The sequence below is a fragment of the Lutra lutra genome, chromosome 13 (assembly GCF_902655055.1).
Source record: "Lutra lutra chromosome 13, mLutLut1.2, whole genome shotgun sequence".
Taxonomy (NCBI): Eukaryota; Metazoa; Chordata; class Mammalia; order Carnivora; family Mustelidae; genus Lutra; species Lutra lutra.
Genome location: NC_062290.1, coordinates 41,916,542 through 41,940,919, shown reverse-complemented (window position 1 = coordinate 41,940,919; position 24,378 = coordinate 41,916,542). Strand labels below are relative to the sequence as shown.

The 24,378-nt window shown below is 39.5% G+C and overlaps 1 protein-coding gene across 1 annotated transcript in view; it reads left to right on the top strand.

Annotated features, from left to right (window-relative positions):
• Positions 1 to 24,378, top strand: part of TTC39B (tetratricopeptide repeat domain 39B) — a 127,710-nt gene that overhangs the window by 76,586 nt on the left and 26,746 nt on the right. Inside the window, exons 5-13 of the mRNA XM_047699404.1 lie at positions 3,080 to 3,211; positions 4,235 to 4,311; positions 8,387 to 8,454; positions 11,401 to 11,465; positions 19,014 to 19,119; positions 20,520 to 20,585; positions 22,037 to 22,145; positions 22,989 to 23,056; positions 23,147 to 23,206. Of these exons, the coding sequence (XP_047555360.1) occupies positions 3,080 to 3,211; positions 4,235 to 4,311; positions 8,387 to 8,454; positions 11,401 to 11,465; positions 19,014 to 19,119; positions 20,520 to 20,585; positions 22,037 to 22,145; positions 22,989 to 23,056; positions 23,147 to 23,206 (751 nt within the window). The remainder of the gene's footprint in view (positions 1 to 3,079; positions 3,212 to 4,234; positions 4,312 to 8,386; positions 8,455 to 11,400; positions 11,466 to 19,013; positions 19,120 to 20,519; positions 20,586 to 22,036; positions 22,146 to 22,988; positions 23,057 to 23,146; positions 23,207 to 24,378) is intronic.

Sequence of the window (24,378 nt, the reverse complement as noted above, 5' to 3'; positions counted from 1 at the left end):
TGCATTTCCACCTGCACATTTCTAAGCTAATTTGGTGGAGACCCTCTACCATTGGTCAGTTTTAATATCCAGTTAAGAAATCTGTCTTTTCGGGGGCGCCTGGGTTGCTCAGTGGGTTGGGCCGCTGCCTTCAGCTCAGGTCATGATCTCAGAGTCCTGGGATCGAGTCCCGCATTGGGCTCTCTGCTCAGCAGGGAGCCTGCTTCCCTCTCTCTCTCTCTCTCTCTCTCTCTGCCTGCCTCTCCATCTACTTGTGATCTCTCTCTGTCAAATTAAAAAAAAAAAAATCTGTCTTTTCAAATTTAATCAGTAGAATGTTTCTGACTCTCATATTTTTCTTTCTTTATGTGTTGAAATATTGTCACTGTATATAGTTTCGTAGAGCTTCATTTTGCTTTCCTCAGTGAAATGTTTTTATGGATATGCCTTTAAAGCTTATATATTAAAAAAAGTTTCCTTTGAAATAGAATGGAAAGAACTAGAATATGCTAATCTCAAATGTTCAAGAAGAAATTTAAGATAATTAAAAAAAGTTCTTGGGACTCCCTATTTATGTGATAAATAAGTTAAGTGATTTAATTTCAGTTAATAATACCTGTTCGTTTTTCAATTGTGGCAGCAACACCCATGCTCAGCCCTGATACTAGGTGTCACCTTGACCACAGCCCATGTGGACATATGTGACTATGTCTGCAGTGTGCCCGGAGCTTGACAGGAATAGTCTTACATTGTGCCTTCAGACATAGTCACTTGCTTGGATGAGCTTAGATCTTGTGTCACAATTTTTTATTCATTTTTCTTTTATTATTCTTTTTTAAAGATTCTATTTATTTGAGAGAGAGAGAGAGCATGGGCAGGAGTTGGTGGGGAGAGGCAGAGGGAGAGGGAAAAGCAGACTCTCCACTGAGCAGGGAGCCAGATGTGGGGCTCGATCCCACGACCCTGAGATTATGACCTGATTTGAAGGCAGACGCTTAACTGACTGAGTCTTCCATGCACCCTAACAATTTTTTAGAGGGTTACTTGAGCACAATAGTGGGAATCTCATTTCTCTGGTCAGTAGGGTAATGTGACTCTGATCACAGACTTTCAATCTTACTAAACTTGTGGTGAGCACTGCATAATGATAGAATTGCCTAATCTCTATGTCGTACACCCGAAACTAGCATACCATCCTATGTCAGCTACACATTTCAATTAAAAAAATTACATTACCTCCTCAGATGCTGCTGTGGTAATTCTATTACAATGTAGAAGAGCTGTGAGTATTTCAGACCTTAGAAACAGATGATAAAATAGATGGTATCGCCCACAGCTGAAGGACATTGTCCAGTGTTGTCTGTTTTTTGTTTTTTTTTTTTAAGATTTTATTTATTTATTTGACAGAGAGAGAGATCACAAGTAGGCAGAGAGGCAGGCAGAGAGAGGGAGAAGCAGGCTCACTGCTGAGCTCGATCCCAGGACGCTGAGATCATGACCTGAGCTGAAGGCAGAGGCTTAACCCACTGAGCCACCCAGGCGCCCCACAGTGTTGTCTTCAACACATGTCTGTCCTGCTTGTCTTCTGCCTTGTTTCCCTCTGTCCTTCCCAGTCCTCAGACTTCTCTTTCTTCTCTCTACTTCCCTGTTTTCTTCTCTCGGCCTGCCTACCTTTTTCTTTTTATCTCTCCTCTCTGAGCTTACCTGCCTATCTCCTTTGTTTTTTATTCACACAAGATTCCTTTTTTCCATTTCAGACACCCAGCTGGTCATAACACAGAATGAAAAGAAGTGATTATTTTATTTGGTCAAGTTTTATATTCTCTGATCTTTATGCAAATTTTGTTGTTAAACATATGTTTTTCCCATGTGAGTTCCTGTTTTTCTCTTGGAACTTTGGGTTTAAAATTTGAGGTTTAAGGGCACCTGGGTGGCTCATTTGGTTAAGCGACTGCCTTCGGCTCAGGTCACGATCCTGGAGTCCCAGGATTGAGTCCCACATCAGGCTCCCTGCTCCACGTGGAGTCGGTCTCTCCCTCTGACCTTCCCTTCTTGTGCTCTCTCTCTCTCTCATTCCCTCCTTCTCAAATAAATAAGTAAAATCTTAAAAAAAATAAAATGATTTTAAAAAGTTATAAAATGTGAGGTTTAAAACCACAATACATGATTAATTTTGCGCTGTTCCTAACTCCTTGCGATTTTTCCCAGACAGCCAGTGACCTCACTAGTCAGGACAGACTGCAAATTACCAAAGGATGTTTAGACTATTTCCATAGGGGAAAAGAAAAATGTGTCTTGCATTTGTTTTTCGTAGTTGTGGGCTATTGTGCATTATATTTGAATTAAAAACAGAATCGTGCATTACCATTTTAAATCTTACAACAAATTGACCTAATGAGAAGTTTTGAGAAAGAGATGGTGAGGTTTTCACAGCCTGAAAGTCTGGGATGTGCGGTCCATTAGGACTGATCAATGCCCTTAAGAGTCCAAGCAATTCTCACATATAATTTAGTAATTGGAATTGTCAAGAACTTTAATCATGAATTGTAGATAATGGGATTAGATTAGATATGAGGTCTAAAACATACTTTTGCATGGACCCATTGGGGCTGACCTAATTTATTGCAAAAATCTTGCTTTCCTTTGGCCTCCGGATTCTGTATCAGAATCTCCCTGTCACAAAATGCATTTCTAGTGGCCTTTATTTTAGTACTTATATCCGAGCTGAAGATAGTAAGTATATTGCCTGGTGTTCAACTGGGAAAAATTGGTTTGCTTTGAAATGTTTTCAAGGAAAAGAGTCCACAGGCTGCCCCCTTGTGCTGAAACAGAGAAAAAACAATTGTCGGCTTCTGCTTCAACCTGGAACATTCTGTGCAGCCTGTGGAGGCTCAATTTGGAAAGTCCTTGATATTTGAGTTTTTTAGGACATGCCTTTCTCAGTCTGTATTATTTCAGTGATTATGGTGTAGGAGTAAAAGTTACCACTATCAAAGTCACAATATGCATTTATTAGGATTTCTTCTGATTAGTATCAGACAAGACCTGCATGCTTTTAAGTCTAATTGGAATGTATTAATTCCCTGTGTTTTGCCCCCAGGGCTAAGGAGAGTATGTACCATGCTTTGGGCTACAGTACTATTGTGGTGCTGCAGGCGGTCATGACCTTTGAGCAACAGGACATCCAGAACGGCATCTCTGCCATGAAGGACGCATTACAAACCTGCCAAAAGTACGAACTGAGTAATTAACTACTTGAGATACAACTACAAACCTTTATGTCTGTGTGACAAAGCGATTATGGTTTGCTGATGGAGACCTCTGTTTGAAGTTCTCCCCAATTGTAGTAAGGGACTTGTACTCCAAAGCTTCCTGGCCTCATGTAGTTCCATGTAATAGAGTTAACATTTCCTATTAAGAATTATAGTAGATTCTTGTTTGGCCAACCACTTGGCATCTATACCTCCACCTTTCCCCCCCTTCCTTCTTTCTTTCTGTTCTTTTCTTTCCTTCTTTCCTCCCTTCCTTCCTCTGGTAGCTTGAACCACAGAGAAAAACTGAGGGAGACATGTGTGGGGTCAGCAGCACACATCTCTCAAGGGGTCTCTCTGGAGTGGATGAGTTCAGCTACTGCCTGCCAAGCCAGTGTGTCCTTTTATGCAGGAGATGCTGCCTATTCAGAAGGGAGAGCTTTATTTGTCTAAAAGGACATATTTGGACACTTCCAGTTGGTGAAAATGAGACGGATTTTCAGTTTTATTTTAATCTTTGCTCTGTGTGTATAGCAAGACCCCACTAGCAGCTGTTAACTGGCATTGGTGAAGTTTAACATGAAACTATGTCCTTGTGTCATTATGTTGCCGCACTACAAATGAAGAGAGTTTCCAAATACTGCCCTCTAAGTTATTCTTAACCTGCAGATGCCTCTTCCCCCAGAAATATTGATTTCGGCCAACAGATCAGGGAAGGTGCTTGGCAGGGTTAGCATTCATTGTTTTGTGTGGGTTTGTCCACTCATGTGTCCAGTAAACCTGGGTGGAGTGCCCACAGGATGCCTGCCCAGTGCTGGGTGCTGGGTGTGCAGTGTGGAAAAGAGTGGTCCCTGTGCTATAGACTTGAGGGTTTAGTGTTTCTCCTTGCTAACTCTTTGGTGTGACTGTGACAAAAATGAATGTCAAAGGAAAATGAGCCTGACCTGATTTATTGTCATTTTTTCTTTCTCTTTCCCATCTCCCCTTCTACTTATTCTCCACAGATACAGGAAAAAATGCACAGTTGTAGAATCTTTCTCAAGTCTTCTTTCTAGAGGATCATTGGAGCAGCTGACTGAAGGTAAGACCTGTTTAAAGATTAAGTTTTTCCTGTCTTTGAAAAGTTAAAACATGATCATACTTATAAAATTCAGTATGCAAGTGTAGGATATAAAGGACATGGAATATCTTTTTCCTTTTCCCATCATACTCACCCACTGGTAATGGGTTAATGGATTAGGATTCCCCGCGTAACAGAGTGGGGTTCAAAGCTGATCTGCCTTTCTGCCAGCCACAGTTCTTTCCACTGTACCCCACACTTTCTCGGGTAGGCTTGTAGAAAAGGGAACAAAATGTTCACATATGGATGAGGGAAATGTTGAATCATTCCTATGTGAGACATCCTGAAAGTAGATGGTGCTGTGTTACTATCTTTTTATAAATTTTTTTTACATGGCACTTTAGAAAATCTGGACTTATTTACTTATTACTACTTATTAAAAAGAAAACAAACAATGAGATACTACTATATACCTATTAGAACTTCCATAATCTGAAACACAACCACCAAATGCTGGCAGAGATGTAGAGTGAAAGGAACCCTTATCCATGGCTTGTGGGAATGCAAAATGGTACAGCTACGTTGGGAGACAGTTTGGCAATTTCTTACAAAACTATACAATCCAGCAATCAGTCTCCTTAATATTTACCCAAAGGAGCAGAAAACTTATATCTGCATGTGGATGTTTACAGCAGCTTTATTTATAATTGCCAAAACATGTAAGCAACCAAGATTTCCTTCAGTAGGTGAGTGGATAAATGAACTATGGTCCATCCAGACAAATGGAGTATTATTCAGCACTGAAAAGAAATGAACCATCAAGCCATGAAAAGACCCAGAGTGACCTTAAGTGCATATTACTAAGTGAAAGACACCAATCTGAAAAGGCATCAGGCTATAGGATTCCAAGCGTATGACATTCTGGAAAGGGTCAAACTGTGACAAGATCAGTGGTTGCCCATGGTTGGGGTGTACAGATGAGTATGTGGAGCACGGGGGATTTTTAGGATAATGAAAAAACTTTGTAAGATATCATAATGATGGATACATGTCTTTATACATTTGTCCAAACCATAGAATGTACGTCACCAAGAAGGAACTGTAATGTGAATTGTAGATGTTGGGTGATCATGATGTGTCCACGGAGGTTCATCAATTCATCAGGGGTGGTTAAGCACACATGGGGCAAGGGATACATGGGGAATTTCTGTACCTTCCCCTCAATTTTGCTGCAGACCTAAAACTGCTTTAAAAAATAGTCTTAATTAGAAAATAATAAACGTAAATTAGCTTGTGACTATAGCATAGTCTGAGAAACAGGTTTATTTAGACTTTTACACCCAAAGGCTTGTTTAGCTAACATTTTAGCACAGGGTGAAGCTATTTCCTTCCGTAGACTAAGGAAATATAATTAAGAAATGTTCTGGTAAGGTACCTATTCATAAATGCCAAATGGTTAATTTTGAGAATGGGGGAACTGCCCAATATAAATCAAGCAGAGTGAAGGAATTTGACTTTTATAAATTAAGTTGCATTTTATTCCTAATGAGTTTGGCTGTCACTACAACCCGAACAGACTTTGTGTTCAAGGGAGCATGTCACAACATTGTAGCTTTAGTATGTGATTTGTTTTTCCTCTTGGTAATTTTCATTTACATCCTTGAGTGGCTGGTTGTCTGCAGGAGTCAGTATATTTAATTAAACTTTTCGTGGGTTTAACATGAACATACCCTTTCTTCTCTCAGGGCTGGCATATTGCCCTGAATGGTTTTCAAATTTCCTTTAAAAACAGATATGTAAATGCAGTACTTAGGATGTGAAAGGGATTTAACGGGAAGGACACTTACATATGGTAGACAGAGTTCAAATTTCCTTGCGTTTTATCTCTGCCTTCTTGGCCCATGGTTTGGCTGCTCTGAGGTTTGTCCATTTTTTTTTTTTTAAGATTTTATTTATTGATTTGACAGAGATCACAAGTAGGCAGAGAGGCAGGCAGAGAGAGAGGGGGAAGCAGGCTCCCTGCTGAGCAGAGAGAGCCCGATGCGGGGCTCGATCCCAGGACCCTGGGATCATGACCTGAGCCAAAGGCAGAGGCTTAACCCACTGAGCCACCCAGGTGCCCCGGTTTGTCCATTTTTAACTTCACCCTGACGCAGCCAGTCGTTCTGCTCAGACCTCTGCACGGACTCAGTGTTACCTGTTGTTACCGGTCTCTGACATGGTTGAGCCTCGACGTACCTTTCCAGACTTATTTTACAGTCCTCCCTTTACACACCTGTGCTTCATCACACGAGCCCCCCGACCTTCCCCCCCACACACAATCTGTGTCACTGAGCAGACTTTCAAAGTGAGCAATGCCAAAACTCTTTCCACTCTGTTGCAAACGAACCTAAGAAGAGCAAATTCAGGTGGCTCTGTAAAAATCGAAGCCTCCACTTTTCATTCCCCCGAACACTGAGAAAACTGGGCGGTGGGGGCACATGTAGAGGTGAGGCATTCTGAAGGATGGAGCCCCTGGCTGGTGATGGCCACCAGAACGTGCACAGGCCCTACATCTGTGAGGTTGGCCCCAGTGGTAGGCGGGCTATTGAAGGATCTCTGCCGCCTGGTTGCTTCTTTGTCAGTCCAACCTTTGGCCTGTGAGCATGGTAGGGATTGCACCCAGTTTGCGAGAACCAGCCTGTCATGTGTCGGGTGGCAGGGTCAGGGGATGGGGTCTGTGTGTAAGTGAAAGAAACAGAGTGCTAGTACTTCTCCACTTTGACCCAACAGCATCACACAAACACGGAAGTACCCTACTTTTCAGCTATTTAACATCACATAAAAATGTCCTGCTTGGGGCGCCTGGGTGGCTCAGTGGTTTAAAGCCTCTGCCTTCAGCTCAGGTCATGATCTCGGGGTCCTGGGATCGAGCCCCGCATGGGGTTCTCTGCTCGGCAAGGAGCCTGTTTCCCCCCCTCTCTCTGCCTGCCTCTCTGCCTATTTGTGATCTCTGTCAAATAAATAAATAAAATCTTTAAAAAAAAAAATGTCCTGCTTTCTGAGCTTTTATGAAAAAGCCCAACGTGGACCAAGGGCAGTAGTCTCTGAGAAAGTAGTTACAAAAACTGAGGGCTTACTCTCCATAGTGAGCTCTGCCCAGATCCTCGTTTGATTCTTTAGCTGTGAAGTGAAGACGTTACCAGCTAGACTTTATGAACGAGGTGGCCGGCTGCAGAGAGGTGGATACCCATGACACGGCAGAACCTTTCCCCCAACCCGGGCTGTTAAATCCCCCAAGCTCATTTACTTAAATAAAATGCCAGTTTGCATCCCATGGATAAAACAGGAATCTGCTGATTTTGTTTATGCAAAAATGCAAAGATTTCCCTCCCACCCCAGTCTCTGCAAGTGTAAGGTATTGTTTGGGAAGCCCGGCCATGTGTTTTGGGGCATTCCATATGTCCCTGGGATATACATAGCTTTACAGAGTCCCTTTTGTGAGTGCCTCGTTCCTGCACTAGATAGCTCAGCGATCAAAATAGCCTGGAATTGTGCTAGTGTGAGCTCTTTTTAGATCATGTCTTCGGTGTTTGAGGAGTCATGACTTGGGGGCGCTGGTCCATACTTGTTCACAGAACTCCAGAGTACTGCCTCTTTCTCTTTAAGTTAATGGTGTGTCTAGTCATTGCCATGATTATCATACCTGCATATTTTGAAGCTAGAATTCATAAATTTAAGATAGTTTTTATCAATCTCTCTAACTGGGTTAAACTTCTGTGTTACTATTAAGTTAAAGAGTGATTTTTTTTTAAGTGCTTTTAAATTTTGGTTTCTTCTTGTGAGCTGAGTTTGGGTCTCTGGCTCCAAGCCCCTGACTTTTTGCAGTTATATTTGAGTGGGACCAAAGATGACTTCCTTAAATCCTTTTACACATTCTAGGAAAATCTTGCCGAGGGACTGAGAACCGAGGTCATCGTTCTGCTTTTATGGAAGTACCAAAGCAACCTAGATTTCTCTCTTGGGTTCATGGAGCTGCAAGTCTTTCCTGAACATCTCAGAGCAATTACTGTGGACATAGGATTTTCCTTAATGTCATTTTATTTGTTTTTAATAGAGGAAATGCATGCCGAAATCTGTTATGCCGAGTGTCTCCTACAGAAAGCAGCACTCACGTTTGTGCAGGTAATAAATGTTTGGCTTAGAATCAGTAACGCCGGGGAAGCCTGCCAGTACTACATAGGAAAAATGGGGCTCATTCGATGTCCGTGCTTCAGTTCTTTTGACTTCGACTTGTAATGGAAGATACTTGTTGTTCTGATAAACTTGGACTGAAAAATGACCCCAGGGAGCTTTGTTCCTACTCAAATGCACTTGGAGTCTGTTTCGAGTTTCAGTCTATTGGGAACCACTGCCTTGTAAAGGGACTGTTTTGCAACTACTGCACGGAATTTCTGGATGCTTCTCTGTATGAGAGGTGTGAGATTATCCCTCTTTGCATTTGCTAATGGTAGAGGGCTATAGGCCCTGGGCAAAAGAGGCGTCTTCATCCTTGCCCCTTCCCTTCTTTCACCAGATGCTTCAGCAAAGCTCAGGCATGCATGCTTGGAGCACCAGGCTTTTCATCCATACTTCCGATTTTATTTTCTCCCCTCCTTCTACTCTCATGCCCCTTTCTTGCTTTTATTTCTTCCTTTGGAAGAGCAGTTTTAAAAAGTCACTAAACCAAACCATGAGTACCTTTCTTTAAGGGACATTTTAATTTGACCTCTAGCTGTTACAACCAGTGCCTTGTCTAACATTGAATCTTCCAGCACCTCTAAGAAACATGGATTTTAACATCAAGGCCCCATGGGTGGCGGTGATGGATACACTGGGGGTAGAGGTGGGGTCAAGATTGTAAGGGGGCAGAAATGCAATTGTAAAATTGGAGCTCTTCCTCAATTGCAATGTTTTACATTGTATTGAGAGTTGCTGTTCTTTTTTCTTTTCTTTTCTTTTCTTTTTTTTTTTTTCCTAGAAATGGACTTCTTAGGTTGGATTCTGGTTTGGTAAAATTGAACCAATCTGGTCTATGACCCTGTTTCCTTAAACCCTATGTATTATGAAGTCTGGTTGAAAACCACATTCTTAATGCCTCGGTAAACATAATGCTAGTCACAGAGGCCCCCCCAGTTTTTCTGACGTGTTTTCCAAATGGGGCTATGACAATCAAATCTGGGATTTGAAGGCATATTTTTTATTGTGGGGACTTGCAATTAAACATCTGGGAGATAGCCAAGACTCCTCCCTCTTCCTCATGCCTCCATATCCAGTTTAATGCTCCTGTTTCTTTGACCTTGTGAAGATTTAGCGGGGTCATCTCTTCCTCTTCCTTCTCGGGTGTTCTAGTGGGGTGTTCATCAGCTCTTCTCTACATGGCGCAGCAGCCTAGTGACACTCTGGCTCTGATTTCTCTTAACCTCCTGCTCGTTGTCCGTTGTGCTGCTGAGTGCCTTCTCAGAGATGAGACTGTCACCATGTCATTGCTGTGCTATAGCATTGAGTTGCTCTCAGGGACTATGGCAGTGGTTCCATATCAGAATATCAGCAAGGAGGCGGGGGGAGGCTTTTTCAAACTAAACTGATGTCTTTGCCCACACTCCCTCCTCCCCTCTTACCCATGTCCTCAGATGCTACTAACAGGTGTGTTGCGTACCTGAGTGGCATGGGTAGCGGTAGCTTTCTTCCTTCGTTCTGTCTCTGTAGAAGCTTCTGTGGCAGCGTTGACTTCTGTAAGCCCAGATGGCCAAGCACGCCATGATCGTTAATGCTTCCTTGCCTTTCCTGCTGCTTGAGTTTTCCCTGGCTCCCAAGGTACGCATCTGCTTTGCCTTCCTTAATCTGGCCACTTCCTAGTTATTTTCTGTGCCTTAAGCCTCAATGCTCCCAGGAAGCTTCTATGGTCCTCTCCATGCCACCTCCGCCCCTGCTCTGCGCTCTCCTGACATCCTGTGCATATCTCCATCTGTGTGCATGATTCCAGCCCTTAGCACCTTGTACTGCTTTTGTCTGATGTTTCATTCAGATGCCTGGTATAAAATAGGCATTCAGTAAATATTCGGTGAATCATGAAATGAAATATTATTATTTGAGGCAGATTTTAATGTGACTTAGGAGGTTCTTTCCTGGCCTATCTTGGAACTTGTGTAATCATAAGATTCCTTAAAATAAGAAGATAAACATTTAAGTTGCATAGTGAATTTTGCATTTATTGATTCTTAGAATAATTTAAATGTTAAAGATTTAATAATTAATGAAAATTGTAAGCTAAAGCAAATTTTCCTCTTCTTTAGAAGGATGCCACAGGAAATAAATACGAGTTTCTCTCCATTATCAATAGACTAGAAAAATACTCTCCTCAGAAGTGTGAAATATGGGGCTGTCTCCATTAGCACTGTTAGATTAACTTCTTTTAAGCAGGTTTTGATATAATTTATTAAACAATTCTCTTGGAATCCTAGAATGCTGACCCTGAAAATGATATTCATTTAGGCCCTCTGCCTCCACTTTATGGTTGATGACCATAGGCAAAGAAAAGTGAAATGACTTTTTTTTCTCCAAAACAAAACTGTGTATTGGTGACAATCAGTTTAGAATCCAGATCAATAATTTTTGTTCTAGAAATGTTATGTAAGTGACATTTACGGTGTTAAATAGACTGAATGCTAAAGTACTGTGCAAAAGAAGAACCATCAGCCCATGTCCTGAAGTGTGATGGACTGGAAAGTTTGTCCTTAGAGAATATCCTTAAATCACCCATTTTGGATTCTGTTGAACCCAGAAGAAAATTCTGCATTAGATGATGTTTATCACAGTAGATTTGGACTAACATATTTGGCCACTAAGTGGTAAGGATTACTTCCTTAATTACTTGCTTGAAGTAATGCTTAAAATGTGTTCTTTTTATTGCCATCTAAGTTGGAAGGAAAATTGCAAAAGAACATTGCAAATGTAAAACAAGAAGAATGTTTTAATTTAAAAATTATGTCCTCAAAAGACAGTGTTTTGTTCTAATCACACAAATATATAATGGTAACGTGTAAGAATCTTTTGCTAAATGATCTGATTATTTAACTGAATTGTTTTCAGGATGAAAATATGATCAACTTCATCAAAGGTGGACTCAAAATTAGGACAAGCTACCAAATATACAAGTAAGTTAAATATTAAGATGTCTTTTCTTAAAGTTTTTTTTCTTAACTTATTTATTTGACACAGAGAGAGATATCACAAGTAGGCAGAGAGGCAGACGGAGAGAGAAGGGGAAGCAGGCTCTCCACTGAGCAGAGAGCCCGATGCGGGCTCAGTCCCGGGACCCTGATATCATGACCCAAGCCTAACAGAAGATTAACCCACTGAGTGACCCAGGTGCCCCTAAGATGTCATTTTTAAATGATTCTTGTATTCTGTCAAATTTGTACTTCAGAATTCTCATAACATATGACTAGGTTTTATTTGGTGTTGGTAAAAATGCACGATTTTTTGGCTTACTGTGTATGTATTCAGTGCTATAGGACAATGGAATTTAAGTTTAAATGCAAACTGGAGAAAAATAGCTGGTAAAAAGGTACTGACAGAATTTCTAATTATATAATCTTCATTTTTCTCTTCTAAAATCAATTTGTATATTTAAAGTTACAGGTATGTCTTTGGTCCAGACTCTAGAGTAGCACTGCTTGATAGAATTTTCTGTAGTGATTTAAGTGCTCAGTTAGGATGGACCATACTGTTGTCCTCACTGATTTTTATCTAGCTGCTCTATCATTTGCTCACAGAGTGAAAAACCTCCAGCTTTGATTCAGGATCACCCATTTCTTTCTTTAGTTCTGTCAGTTTTTGCATTGTATATTTAGAGCCTCTGTTATTAGGTTTATATATATTTTATTTTATCTTCCTAATGACTTAACCTTTTTTTTTTTCAAAGATTTTATTTACTTATTTGACAGAGAGAGTGAGATCACAAGCACGTGGGTGGGGGGGAGGGTGGGGGAGAAGCAGGCTCCCTGCTCAGCAAGGAGCCCGTTGCAGGTCTCGATCCCAGGACCCTGGGATCATGACCTTAGCTGAAGGCAGAGGCTTTAACCCACTGAGTCACTCAGGCACCCCATGACTTAACCTTTTTATCATTATGAAATGTCTCTACTGAACTCCTTATAATAAATATTTGTCTAGAAGTCTGTTTTGTCTGACATTAATATAGCTACTCATGCTTTTTTATAACTAGTGTTAAGTGTAGCATGACATGTTCTTTAAACCTATCTTTGTTTTTATATGTAAATTGCAGTTCTTAAAGATGCTTATAGTTGGGTCTTGCTTTTTTATTCAGTATAACAAATGATATGTTTGTACTTGTGGCTACCATTTTTCTTGTGCTCTTGCCCCGTTTGGTTTTCTCACTTCTTTTTTTGCCTTTTTTGCATTACTAAAATTTTAAATATATATATTCCAGTGTAATCACTCTATTGTTTTCTTAGCTGTAGCCCTCTTTAATTTTTTTAAAGATCATTCTAGTGATTATAATATCCTTCTTAACTTATCACAGTCAACTTAGAGTTACTATACTCCTGCCCATAAGTTCTTATAAAATATAAGAACTTTGTGAAAATATAGTTTCACTGACCATTTGTCTTTTATACTATTCTTTGATACCACACTTAAATATATTAGAAGCCCCACAATGCTGTGTCAAATTATTTTTTCATAAAGATGTATTTATTAATTTATTTGAGAGAGCGAGAGAGCGAGAGCATGTCAGGTGTGCCCAAGCATGGGGGGAGGGGCAGAGGGAGAGAATCTTCAAGCAGACTCCCGCACTGAGCACCTAGTCTGACCTGGGGCTCAGTCTTATGACCCATGAGATCACGACCAGAGCCGAAACCAAGAGTCGGACATTTGACCAGCTGAGCCACCCAGATGGCCCAATAATAGGACTGTGGCTTTCTGTATCAGTTCTAGGCACCCCACGTTGAGTGGATTCAAGAATACCTTCAACTGACTAGCCATGTAAATATAAAGTTGGTGTGAGAGATGTTCCCACCTTTCAAAGTTCAGCTCTTCTCCAGTTTTTTACTACTTTTTGATTTCACTTTCCAGTGCCTGAAAATGCATTTTAAATGTATATTTAAATTCCAAAGTTTATAGTTGTTATCTGGGGGGGAGTTAATCTAATATAAGCTAGTATGTGTATCATTATTAGCAGATCCCCAGGGGCGCCTGGGTGGCTCAGTGGGTTAAGCCTCTGCCTTTGGCTCAGGTCACGATCTCTGGGTCCTGAGATTTGTCTGTCAAATAAATAAATAAAACCTTAAAAAAAAGGCAGGGGGGTGCCTGATGGCTCAGTGGGTTCAGCCTCTGCCTTTGGCTCAGGGTTCTGGGATCGAGCCCCACATGGGGCTCTCTGCTCAGCGGGGAGCAATCTCTGCTCAGCGGGGAGCCTGCTTCCCCCTTCTTTCTCTGCCTGCTGCCCTGCCTACTTGTGATCTCTCTCTATATATCAAATAAATAAATAAAATCTTAAAAAAAAAAAGCAGATCCCCATTAGTGAGAGCAGAACCAAGATTTAGTATCTTAGGAGATAATTTTACCCTAAGTGATTTCATAAAATTATATTTCATTCAAAATCGTGGAGGTAGGGGAGAGTTTTGGGAAATTGACTATTGTTTCTAGTTTTCTTCTTGAAATCATTTTTCTTAAAAAAATTTTTTTTTCTTTTGTTTGACAGAGAGAGAGCGCACATGCACAAGCAGAGGGTGGGAGAGGGGGAAAGGCAGGTTCCCTGCTGAGCAAGGAGCCTGTTGCAGGACTTGATCCCAGGATCCTGGGTTCATGACCTGAGCTGAAGGCAGATATTTAACTGACTGAGCCACCCAAGCACCCCTCTTGAAATACTTTTTAGATGCTATGGACTCCTGGGTAGCTTAGTCAGTTAAGCATCTGCCTTCATCTCTGGTGGTGATCCCAGGGTCCTGGAATCGAGTTCCGCATTGGGCTCCCTGCTCTGTGGCAAGCCTGCTTCTCCCTCTGCCTCTGTTTCCCTCTCTCTTTCTCTCTCTCTGTCTCTCATGAATAAATAAAATCTTTGAGAAAACAAAGAAATACTTTTTAGATGATAATAAAAGGATGTTAAAGAGCTAATTGCTTTTCTAGTCATCAGAACTTAAAAACCAGGATGAATTCAAGTAGTCTTAAAATGGCACAAACGTATCAGTGTGTGCACTCATGTACTTTTGTACATACACACAGACATTTACTTGGGAATTAAAAATAGTGAAATTCCTATGTATGCATAGGTCTCTTTCAGAATAGTGGGAAAAATAGATACTTTTTGGGAAAATTGGTTCTTCATTCTGGAAAAAGAGCATAAAGATAAATTACATGTAGATTTAATATTAAAATTTTAAAAAAGATTTTATTTATTTATTTGAGAGAAAAAGAGAGAGCGTGCATGTTCAGGAGGAGTTCAGACTGTGCTGAGCAGAGCCCAACGCAAGGGTCGGTCTCACAATGCTGAGATCGCGACCTGAGCTGAAACCAACAGTCAGATGCTTAACGGAGCCACCCAGCTCCTCTAATATTAAAATATTTTAAAAATGGTACTATTGAAAACATAAGGAAAATATTTTTATAGTCCTAAAACACAAAAGCCTTTACACTTTTATTTAAAATTTTTCACTTTGAAATAACTTCAGAATTTTAACAACGAATTTTTAAGTATTCTTCAGAGTCACAAATGTTAACATCTTCTAGAACCACAGTAATAATTATTTTTTCACAGTAATAATTATTAATACCAAGAAACTAACATTGACACAGAAGTATCAATTACTCCACTGATTTTACTCTGATTTCTCTAATTGTACCACTAATATCCTTTTTCTGGTCCAGGATTGAATCCAGGATTGGGGATGTTGCATTTAGTTGTTACGTTTCTTCGGTCTGTCTTTTTTAATCTGGAAGAGTCCCTCAGTCCTTCTTTATTTTTATGACCTTGACATTCTTGAAGTATACTGGGCAGTTATTTTGTAGAATATCTCTCAATGGGAACTAATCTAATGTTTCTTCATGATTCCATCCAGATTTTGCATCTATGGCAAGAATACCATACAAGTGATATTGTGTTTTTAGTAGTGTATCGTATCAGTAGATACATGATGTCAATTTCAGAAGCCTTTTTGAGTGTGACATAAAATCAGGAACCAAAAAGACTGACTTGGCCAAATAAACATTTCAGTTTTCATCGGGTGAAATACACCATAATAAAAAATACAAATGGAAATGTGAAAAATGATTTAGGGCAAATGCCAGTGTGAGGAGCTCATAAGTTGGTGGGAATCTAAACTGATAGAGTTTTCTGAAGGATGTTTTAATAATATGTATCAAAATTAAGAAAGTATATCACCTTTGATCTCAGAAGTCCCTTTTCTAGGAATTTATCCTAAGGATAGTTGTGATAGATTAACTATAGTTACAGTACTTGATGTAGGAAAAGTACTTGATGAATGTACAAGCATACTTTTAGCAACATTGTTTATAATATGGAAAATTTGGAAACAATGTAAATATTTCATAATGGAATTTGGTTAAAGAAATTATTCCTTTTATAAAATAGAAAAATATGCACTTGTTAAAAAATAAGGTAGCTCTCATGCATTTTCATAGAAAATCGTCAATACAACCCATAGGATAGTATATACTATATGGTCCTATTTGTGGTTTTTAAAGTTTGCATTCTTACTAAAGCATAAAACCCCCTAGAAGGTTATGTACCAGGCTGTTAGCAGTGACCATCTCTCTGTGGGATAATCATGCAAGGCACTTACACTTTCTCCATGTTATTTGAAGATCTTACAACAATCATCTATGACCAGAACATAGAACATTTATATTTTGATTAAAAACGAAAAGAATTCTGAAAATCATTTCTACCTCCTGCCATCTTATTGATATATTTCATGTTTGCATTCTTAATGCATGCATATGAGCGTATATAATTATCTCTTTATGTAATGAAATCATATTCTTCATGTCATTTTGAAATTTCCTTTCTCACTTCATGTCACAAATTTAGGTCAAATATTCATAAATATTTTTAGTTCATGGATTTTAATGACTATGTAGCATTCCGTTATGTGGGTATACCACCCATGTGTATGTATAAATATATGCAATCCTGTGGCTCTCTTCTTAATTAATTTCCTGTTGTTGCCAGTTTAGCTTGTTTATACATTTTCATTATAAATAGTAATACAGTATCTCTCCTTATAAGTAAGTTTTGTGTTTATCCGTGCTAGTTCCTTAGAATAAAATTAGATTTATTGGGTTAAAGGTACGCCTGTGTTTAAGACTTGATATATATTGGGACGCCTGGGTGGCTCAGTTGGTTAAGCCGCTGCCTTCGGCTCAGGTCGTGATCCCAGCGTCCTGGGATCGAGTCCCACATCGGGCTCCTTGTTCTGTGGGGAGCCTGCTTCTCCCTCTGCCTCTGCCTGCCACTCTGTCTGCCTGTGCTCGCTCTCTCTCTCTCTCTCTGACAAATAAATAAATAAAATCTTTAAAAAAAAAAAAAAAGACTTGATATATATTGCAAAATCATTCTCAAAAATAATTGGCTTGGCAAACTTTTTCTTAAAGGGCTAGATAGTAAATATGTTTGGCTTAGTGGGTCATAAGATCTCTGTTGTAGCTACTCAACTCTATGTGTGGTATAATAGAAAGAATGAACATGCTTATGTTCCCATAGTTTGCCAATTTCCATACTATAACCACCTCTTACCAAAGTAGATGAATATGTCTATTTGTTCTTTCCTTTGCCAGCACTGATTTTCCATTAAAAAAATTAAAATAATGCTTATTATTGTGAAAATGGCACATATATTTAGGAAAATAAGAGAAGGTAGATGAGCAGCTATTAACATACAGAATCCATATTCTTTTCACACAATGATGATGTCTGCGAAACTGAGTATATATTATTTCAGAATATTTTCTATCCAAATCTAAAGATAGGTGTACTTTTTAATGTGCATACTCTTTTGTAACCTGCTTTTTTTAGTTAATGATCTTTGCTTTTCCATGTGAATAAATCTTCATTTCATGTAATACTCGAGTCTATCTTCACGTTTTCCTGGTTTCTTTTACTGCTGGTATGTCTGTACCAGGACATAGCACAGGACTGTCTCCTGCATCCTATGTTTATTTCCATTTAGTATCTTTTTTTTTTTTTTAAGATTTTATTTATTTGACAGAGACCACAGTAGGCAGAGAGGCAGGCAGAGAGAGAGAGGGAGAAGCAGGCTCCCCGCTGAGCAGAGAGCCCGATGCGGGGCTCGATCCCAGGACCCTGGGATCATGACCTGAGCCGAAGGCAGAGGCCTTAACCCACTGAGCCACCCAGGCACCCCCATTTAGTATCTTTTATTCTAGAACCATCTGTCTATTCATGATTGTTGTTGAAAAGCCCAAGCCGTTGTCCTGCAGAATATCCCATGGATTTGCTTGATGGCTTTCTGGAGTTTCTGCTAAAGAACAGAATTTTATTTTCTCCGAGTTCTGGAGGTTGCGAGTCCAAGATCAGGGTGCCAGCGTGGTCAGCTTCTGGAGAGAACTCAGGCTTATAGACAGAGAGCTAGCTGCCTTCTCGCTCAGCCCTAAAAGTGCCAAGAGAGAGATAATCTCTCTTTCTCTTCTTCTGAGGTCACCAGTCTTATCAGAGTAGGACCCCACCTTTTATTACCTCCTAAAAATCCCTACCTTCATATATCCTCACACTGGGGCTTAGAGCTTCAACATATGAGCTTGGAGGGGGCATAATTACTTTTATTCCATAGTGTTCTTCTAGAGCCTTATATTCCCTGTAACTGGAAATTAGATCTGTAGGCTTTCTGGATTCAGGTTAAATAAATTTGGCTAGAATACATCATAAATGAAGTTGTATGCTTTATAATTATATTACACAAGGTGATACCTAATATCTGGTTATTTCTTATTACCTTTAAATATATATTTGTCAATTTGGTAAGCAATTCCTGTTCATTACCAAGTTTTATATCTTTGTCATTGTTTTAATTTGCATTTCTCTGAATAAGTATTTGCCTTTTGAAGACATGAAGGGAAGGGGGGAAAGGCACAGAAAAATTAAAATGAGAAAAAGGAAAGAATTGCTTGGATGGAATAGGAAAAAGAAAGACAAATTGTGCAGTGATAGAATTTTCTGTCCTTTTTCAGTCTTTCCTACTTGCAAGCTCTAATTTATCAGGTCTATTTGAGATCACGGTGATCACACTGAAATTCACATCTTTTTGGCAGTAGCTTCTCGGATACTCGGTAGAAAGTAGGGTTGCTTAAGCGTGCACAGGAACCGAGGAATGGAGCACCCCTGGGAAGTCTTCTGTGAGACATTGCTGGAAAGTTGTGAGGTCACAGCTCTGTGGTCCTGGGGCTCTGGAGTCCTGCGTGCTGATGTTTGAACCCTGGAAGATTGCTCCTGATAAACAGGGCAGAAATGGGTGTGTTAGTTTTTCCTTCATGACTATTTACCCAAGTAGCCTTTAAGGATAAACTCAGCACAGTTGCCTCTGTTGAAAAATCACCTAGCATTTTGGCTAATGACATTTATCTTATAGCATGTCCGTGTGAATTTTGACTTCACATTAATTTTCAGAGTCATAATAAAACTTATGCGATAACTTTTTTCTTCAATCCAGAGAATGTCTTTCTATCCTGCATGTAATTCAGAAGAATAAAGATGAACAACAGTTCTTCTATGAATTTGAAGGGGGTGTCAAGCTTGGAATAGGTGCCTTTAATTTGGTAAGTAAATAATTATAAAATAGGTGCCAGAAGCTTTTTTAACAGAACCTAAGGTTTCCAGAGCCTTCTCTACGGTGTGTGAACATCTGCCTGGGTTTGGTTGACAAATGGCTAGAGTGGGATTGAATTTTTTTGTGTTGTGACCCAGTGGTAACTTTGGCCAGTATGTGTTGTAAAGTTCTGCACATGCTTAGAGTAGGTTTGGATTGTACAGGAGGGGAAGCAGGCAGCACGCTAAATGGACTGGCAACATTTTTGGTAACAAGGAGCCAGGAATCTGGTTCCATTTCCACATCAGAAATATTGTGGCTTTAGCAATGGTAGCTCTGGAATTGAAAATAGGTGAGCAGTAATCATGTATCTTGAGGCATGATTTTGATGCTGTGGGAGAGGTGGAAGTTTGAATAGATATTTGTCAAATTATAATATGTTATTTAGAGATTTTGAAATTTATTAAGGTTTGACTGTAATTAATCAGAAAATGCATTGGAAAAGGGAACAATACACATGAATGTGTACATCACCGTGGCCACTTTGTTCATGAGCCCAGTTAGTCATCGGTAGGGGTGTCTGGGGAAAGAGGCCGGCTGGCTGTCACCTCGGGTCATCCTATTCCCTTGATTATTCAGATCCTCCTCTGCTGAGGTCGGGCTTTGGTGAACATTCACTTGCAACACAAATATCTTCATGTTTTTTTCCCATCTGGGGAGGTTTATACTCTTCCTTAGACTTCCTTGTCATTAATATTCTAATGATATTCCTTTCAAATCCCTGACCATCCAGCCAAACAGCCAAACCATTGGCTCCAGCCGATGAACCCATATAGAATCACACACATGGCCATTTCTCCTTCTAGGCAAAGTGAACAAGCAGGTGACCTGCTTTTGCCCTCCCTGGATTTCCCCTCCCCACTGTTCCCCAGGGATGTTCTAGAAAGCAACTGGAGGGCCATGCTGTTCACTTTTAGGTGGTGCCTACATATTATGCAGAATTCAACAGCCTCACTTTCTGGAAAAGGATGTTAAAAAGAGGTCTTGTTTGCAAGTGGGCACTGAGAGATTCCCTTCTTAGCACTTCATCACTGCACATAAGAGGAGCAAGTATTCTCTCCAGTGTCCTGAAAAGGGCAGGGATTTTGCTGTTCTTGTTGTTGTTTGGTTGGTTGGTTGGTTGGTTTTTTAATTTTTTAGGTTCGTTGTCTTAGGTAAGTGAAATTAATTCACAAGTGATGATTAACCGTATGTGCAATATGTGATGATTGAGATATGTATGTATAGTGGTTCAGACTTGGTTCTAATACTTCCTATTATCGAATCATGAAACCTTTATGTTGTTTGGAGGTTAATATTTATCTGTAGATAGATACACTAACAAATAGACTTTTTTTTTTCTTCTTGCAGATGCTCTCCCTTTTACCAGCCCGGATTATCAGACTGCTAGAATTTATAGGATTTTCGGGAAACAGGGTACTCATTTAATTTTATCTTAATATTGAAGGGAAAGATAAAACATTATTTACTGAATATGAGGACAGTGCAGCACATCTTCATAACTAGCATGACAGTTATTGACAATTTGTTTGCAGGACAGTAAAAAGTCATGGGGGTCTTGATCATGCTTTTCAGGAGATGCGATGGTTTTTCTATTGAAAGCTAATTTTTTTTTTTTTTTTAATCTTTGTTACCTAAGTTCTGGGATTAAAAATTATGTTTTACTAACATGGCTACTTGCTGGACTTTGGTACTCTTGTCTGTTTAAAATATGCTTCCTTAACCTTTTAGCAATCACAGAGTGTTCTGTAAAACCAGGAAATTAGGCTAGTTTTCCATGTCTCCCATTTTATGATTCACGTGGGTCAAAAATAGTCATGGTGTTTTGGGTTTCCTTGCACTTTTTTAAGTTTCATGATAAAACTAAGCAAGGAAATTTTGTTTTCCCTGTTTCATTCATTATATTTCTGTATGGCTGTTTTTGTAGTGTATAACATTTATTAAACCTAACACTCAATATGCTATTACCAGGATTGCCTTATTGAAATAGCCGTCCCTATTAGTGAAGAGGGCAGGTTTGGAGAACTGTATGAGAACAAGTATTTGAAGCTGTTGCTCCCCACCCCACCCCCACCTGCCCCACGGGTCCTGTGCTTTTCTGTTTTCTGTGCTTCTCCTGCCCTCTTATCTTGGATATCCTCCCTAGCCGGCAGCCTCCCAAATAATGTTCTTGTGAGAGCCTCTCCATACATTAGGTTTGAGATAAATGTCAGCTCTTCTTCCATCTGTCCCTTATTCTCTCCCAGTGAGGCTTATGTACTCCTAACTCAGAACCATACATCTTTCTTACGACATTCACCATATTCTAGGACAACCATGTGCTCATGTAGTGTCTTCTCTATTTGATAGAAAGATCTTTGAAGACAAACCTGTATTTGCTCATGACATTAAGGAGGGCATGTGATGTAATGAGCACTGGGTATTATATAAGACTGATGAACCACTGACCTCTATCTCTGAAACCAGTAACACATTATATGTTAATTAATTGAATTTAAATTTTAAAAGTTTTTAAAAAAAAACCTCTATTTTTTCATACCCACCATAATGCATTGCACTTAGATTCTCAACCTGTTTTAATAAATTAATATTTTTATAAGAGAAATTCAACATTTCTATGGAATGAGCAGTGCCTTTATCCTTTCCCTAGAATCACATAATAAGAAAGAATTTGTGAGATTTATCTCATGCCAGTTTAAAATGTAAAGTTTGTTTCTGGTCAGGCATTGTCCCTGTTCTAAGCTCTTGAAAAGTAAACTCCACCTTCTTGGTGGGTGGAGATACAAGAACTTGGCCTCTGTAGTGTCTGAATGTGACTTTTGAGTCAATCATGTTTTCTCCTTCTAAAAGGCATTTGCTTCCCACAGGAGTTGGGCCTCCTGCAGCTACAGGAAGGTGCATCAGGAAGAAGCATGAGATCTCCACTATGCTGCCTAACTATACTAGCTTTTCATACTTACATCTCCCTCATACTTGGTAAGGACTAGATTATGTTTTATGTCATAGAAAGTTGACTACCTTTCATCTGAGTAAGTAAAGAATTTAGATTGTAACCTCAAAACCAATAGAACATTGTATGTTAATTATTTTTCCACTAAAACAATTAGGAAGAAAATCACCAAGAGCCAGTAGTCTGTATCTGTTTACTTTTTTCTCTTTTTTTCTCTTTTTTTTTTGAGTCAAGGTGAAAAATAGTGACATTTGTCATAGTAACATTTGGCAGAGGGTATGGAGGGTTGCTTTCCCTGACTATTTTGTATCTGTTCTCCACTAAAAACATTCTGCAAAATTTAAGGTGACCTGTTTTAGCATATTCATATTAGATATCTTTTTGAGTAGAAAATTAAATTTTTGGCTAAGTTAATATTGGTGTTAAAACCGGAAAACCCAGTTAGGACTCAACAATAACTCCCTCCATTTTTTTTTTTTTTAAGATTTTATTTATTTATTTGACACAGAGAAAGACAGCAAGAGAGGGAACACAAGCAGGGGGAGTGGGATAGGGAGAAGCAGGCTTCCTACCAAGCGGGGAGCCCGATGCAGGGCTTGATCCCAGGACCGCAGGATCATGACCCAAGCCGAAGGTAGACCCTAACGACTGGGCCCCCCAGGGGCCCCAGCTCCCTCCATTTTTAAGAATTAGTTGGTCCTAAAGCTTTTCTTAAACTAAAGTTATGGGAGGGCCCTATCTTGCCAAATTAACAGTTCTTATCTTTTCCACGAATAGGAGTTTGCTATAATTTACTAATATGTAGAGAATTGCTTTTATGTGTCTCCCCTATTTCGTGAAGACTGAGGCTTTTCCTATTGAATTTCTAGGTACAGGAGAAGTGAATGTTGTGGAAGCAGAGAATCTCCTCGCGCCCTTCCTCCAGCAGTTTCCAAATGTATGCTTAGAATTTCAAGTGCATGTTTCAGCCATAAGCAGTCAGGCAGGGCTGACCACTGATCAGTCTGTCTGCTTCCTTTCTCCCCAGGGCTCCCTCATGTTGTTTTATCATGCCCGGATAGAGCTGCTGAAAGGGAATGTGGAGGAGGTAATTTATCGTGGGGGGAGTAACTTGGGGAGCTGTTATCAGGTGGAGTTGTGTCATACTCATTCAATATAAGTAAATTCAGCTATATGCACTAGACAGAAATGTAGACAAAATATGTTATCAAAACGCCCCAATTTAATTTTATGTGTGTATCCTACTCTACGTAGATTACTGAATACAGTCTATTACTTACACATTAAGTATGTGAGGCAGCTCGGAGTAGAATATACAGAATACAAGTGGGCACCTTTAAAGGAATTTCAGAAAGTTTATCCGTTTCTGTATTGCATATTGACTTTGAAATCTCTCCCCTGCGTAAGATACAGCTTCACTGTACTGCACATACTCCTCATCAGAGGAAATTATTCACTAATTCTCTTGAAGAAGACAACTGTGGGGCTTTTCATATAAGTATACTCACAAATAATTTTCTTCTACACAAATGAAATCAAACATATATATTTTTCTTTGATTTTTTTTTTTCCCTACTTACATCTTAGATTTCTTTCCAGGTCAGTATATCTAAATCTCCCTCATTCATTTTGATGGCTGGATTTCATTCCATGAGGAGGATATGTGGTACTTAGTGAAGCAGTCCACTATTGATAGACATTTTTCTACTATAACTGTGCTGTTGTAAACATCCTTATGTGTATGTTTCCATGCACAGATTCTGATAATCAGGATTTGTAGGTCAAAGATGTTTGCATCTTGATAAATCTAGCCAAGCTGACCTTCTAACTAAGGTTAATAACTAAATTTATTCCATCTAAATGCCTATAAAGATGTGAGAATACTTGTTTCCAATGCACTTTGCCAACTCTGCACATTATCTGTTGTATTTTTGCCCATGTTATAACCAAAACATAATCTAAGTTTTAAAAAGATTTTATTTATTTATTTCAGGCAGAAGGAGAGAGAGAGCATGTACATACTTGTGCAAGAGCAGGATGGAGGAGGGGCAGAGTGGGAGGGAGAGGGTCAAGCAGACTCTGTGCTGAGCTTGGAGCCCGACATGGGGCTTGATCTCAGGATCCTAAGATCATGATCTGAGCCAAAACCAAAAGTCAGACGCTCAACTGACTGAGCCAGGTGCCCCAAGAATCCAATTTTTAAATTTATGTTTTTCAGTTTACAAATTTCTTCATGTGTATGTTTATCACGTGTTTATC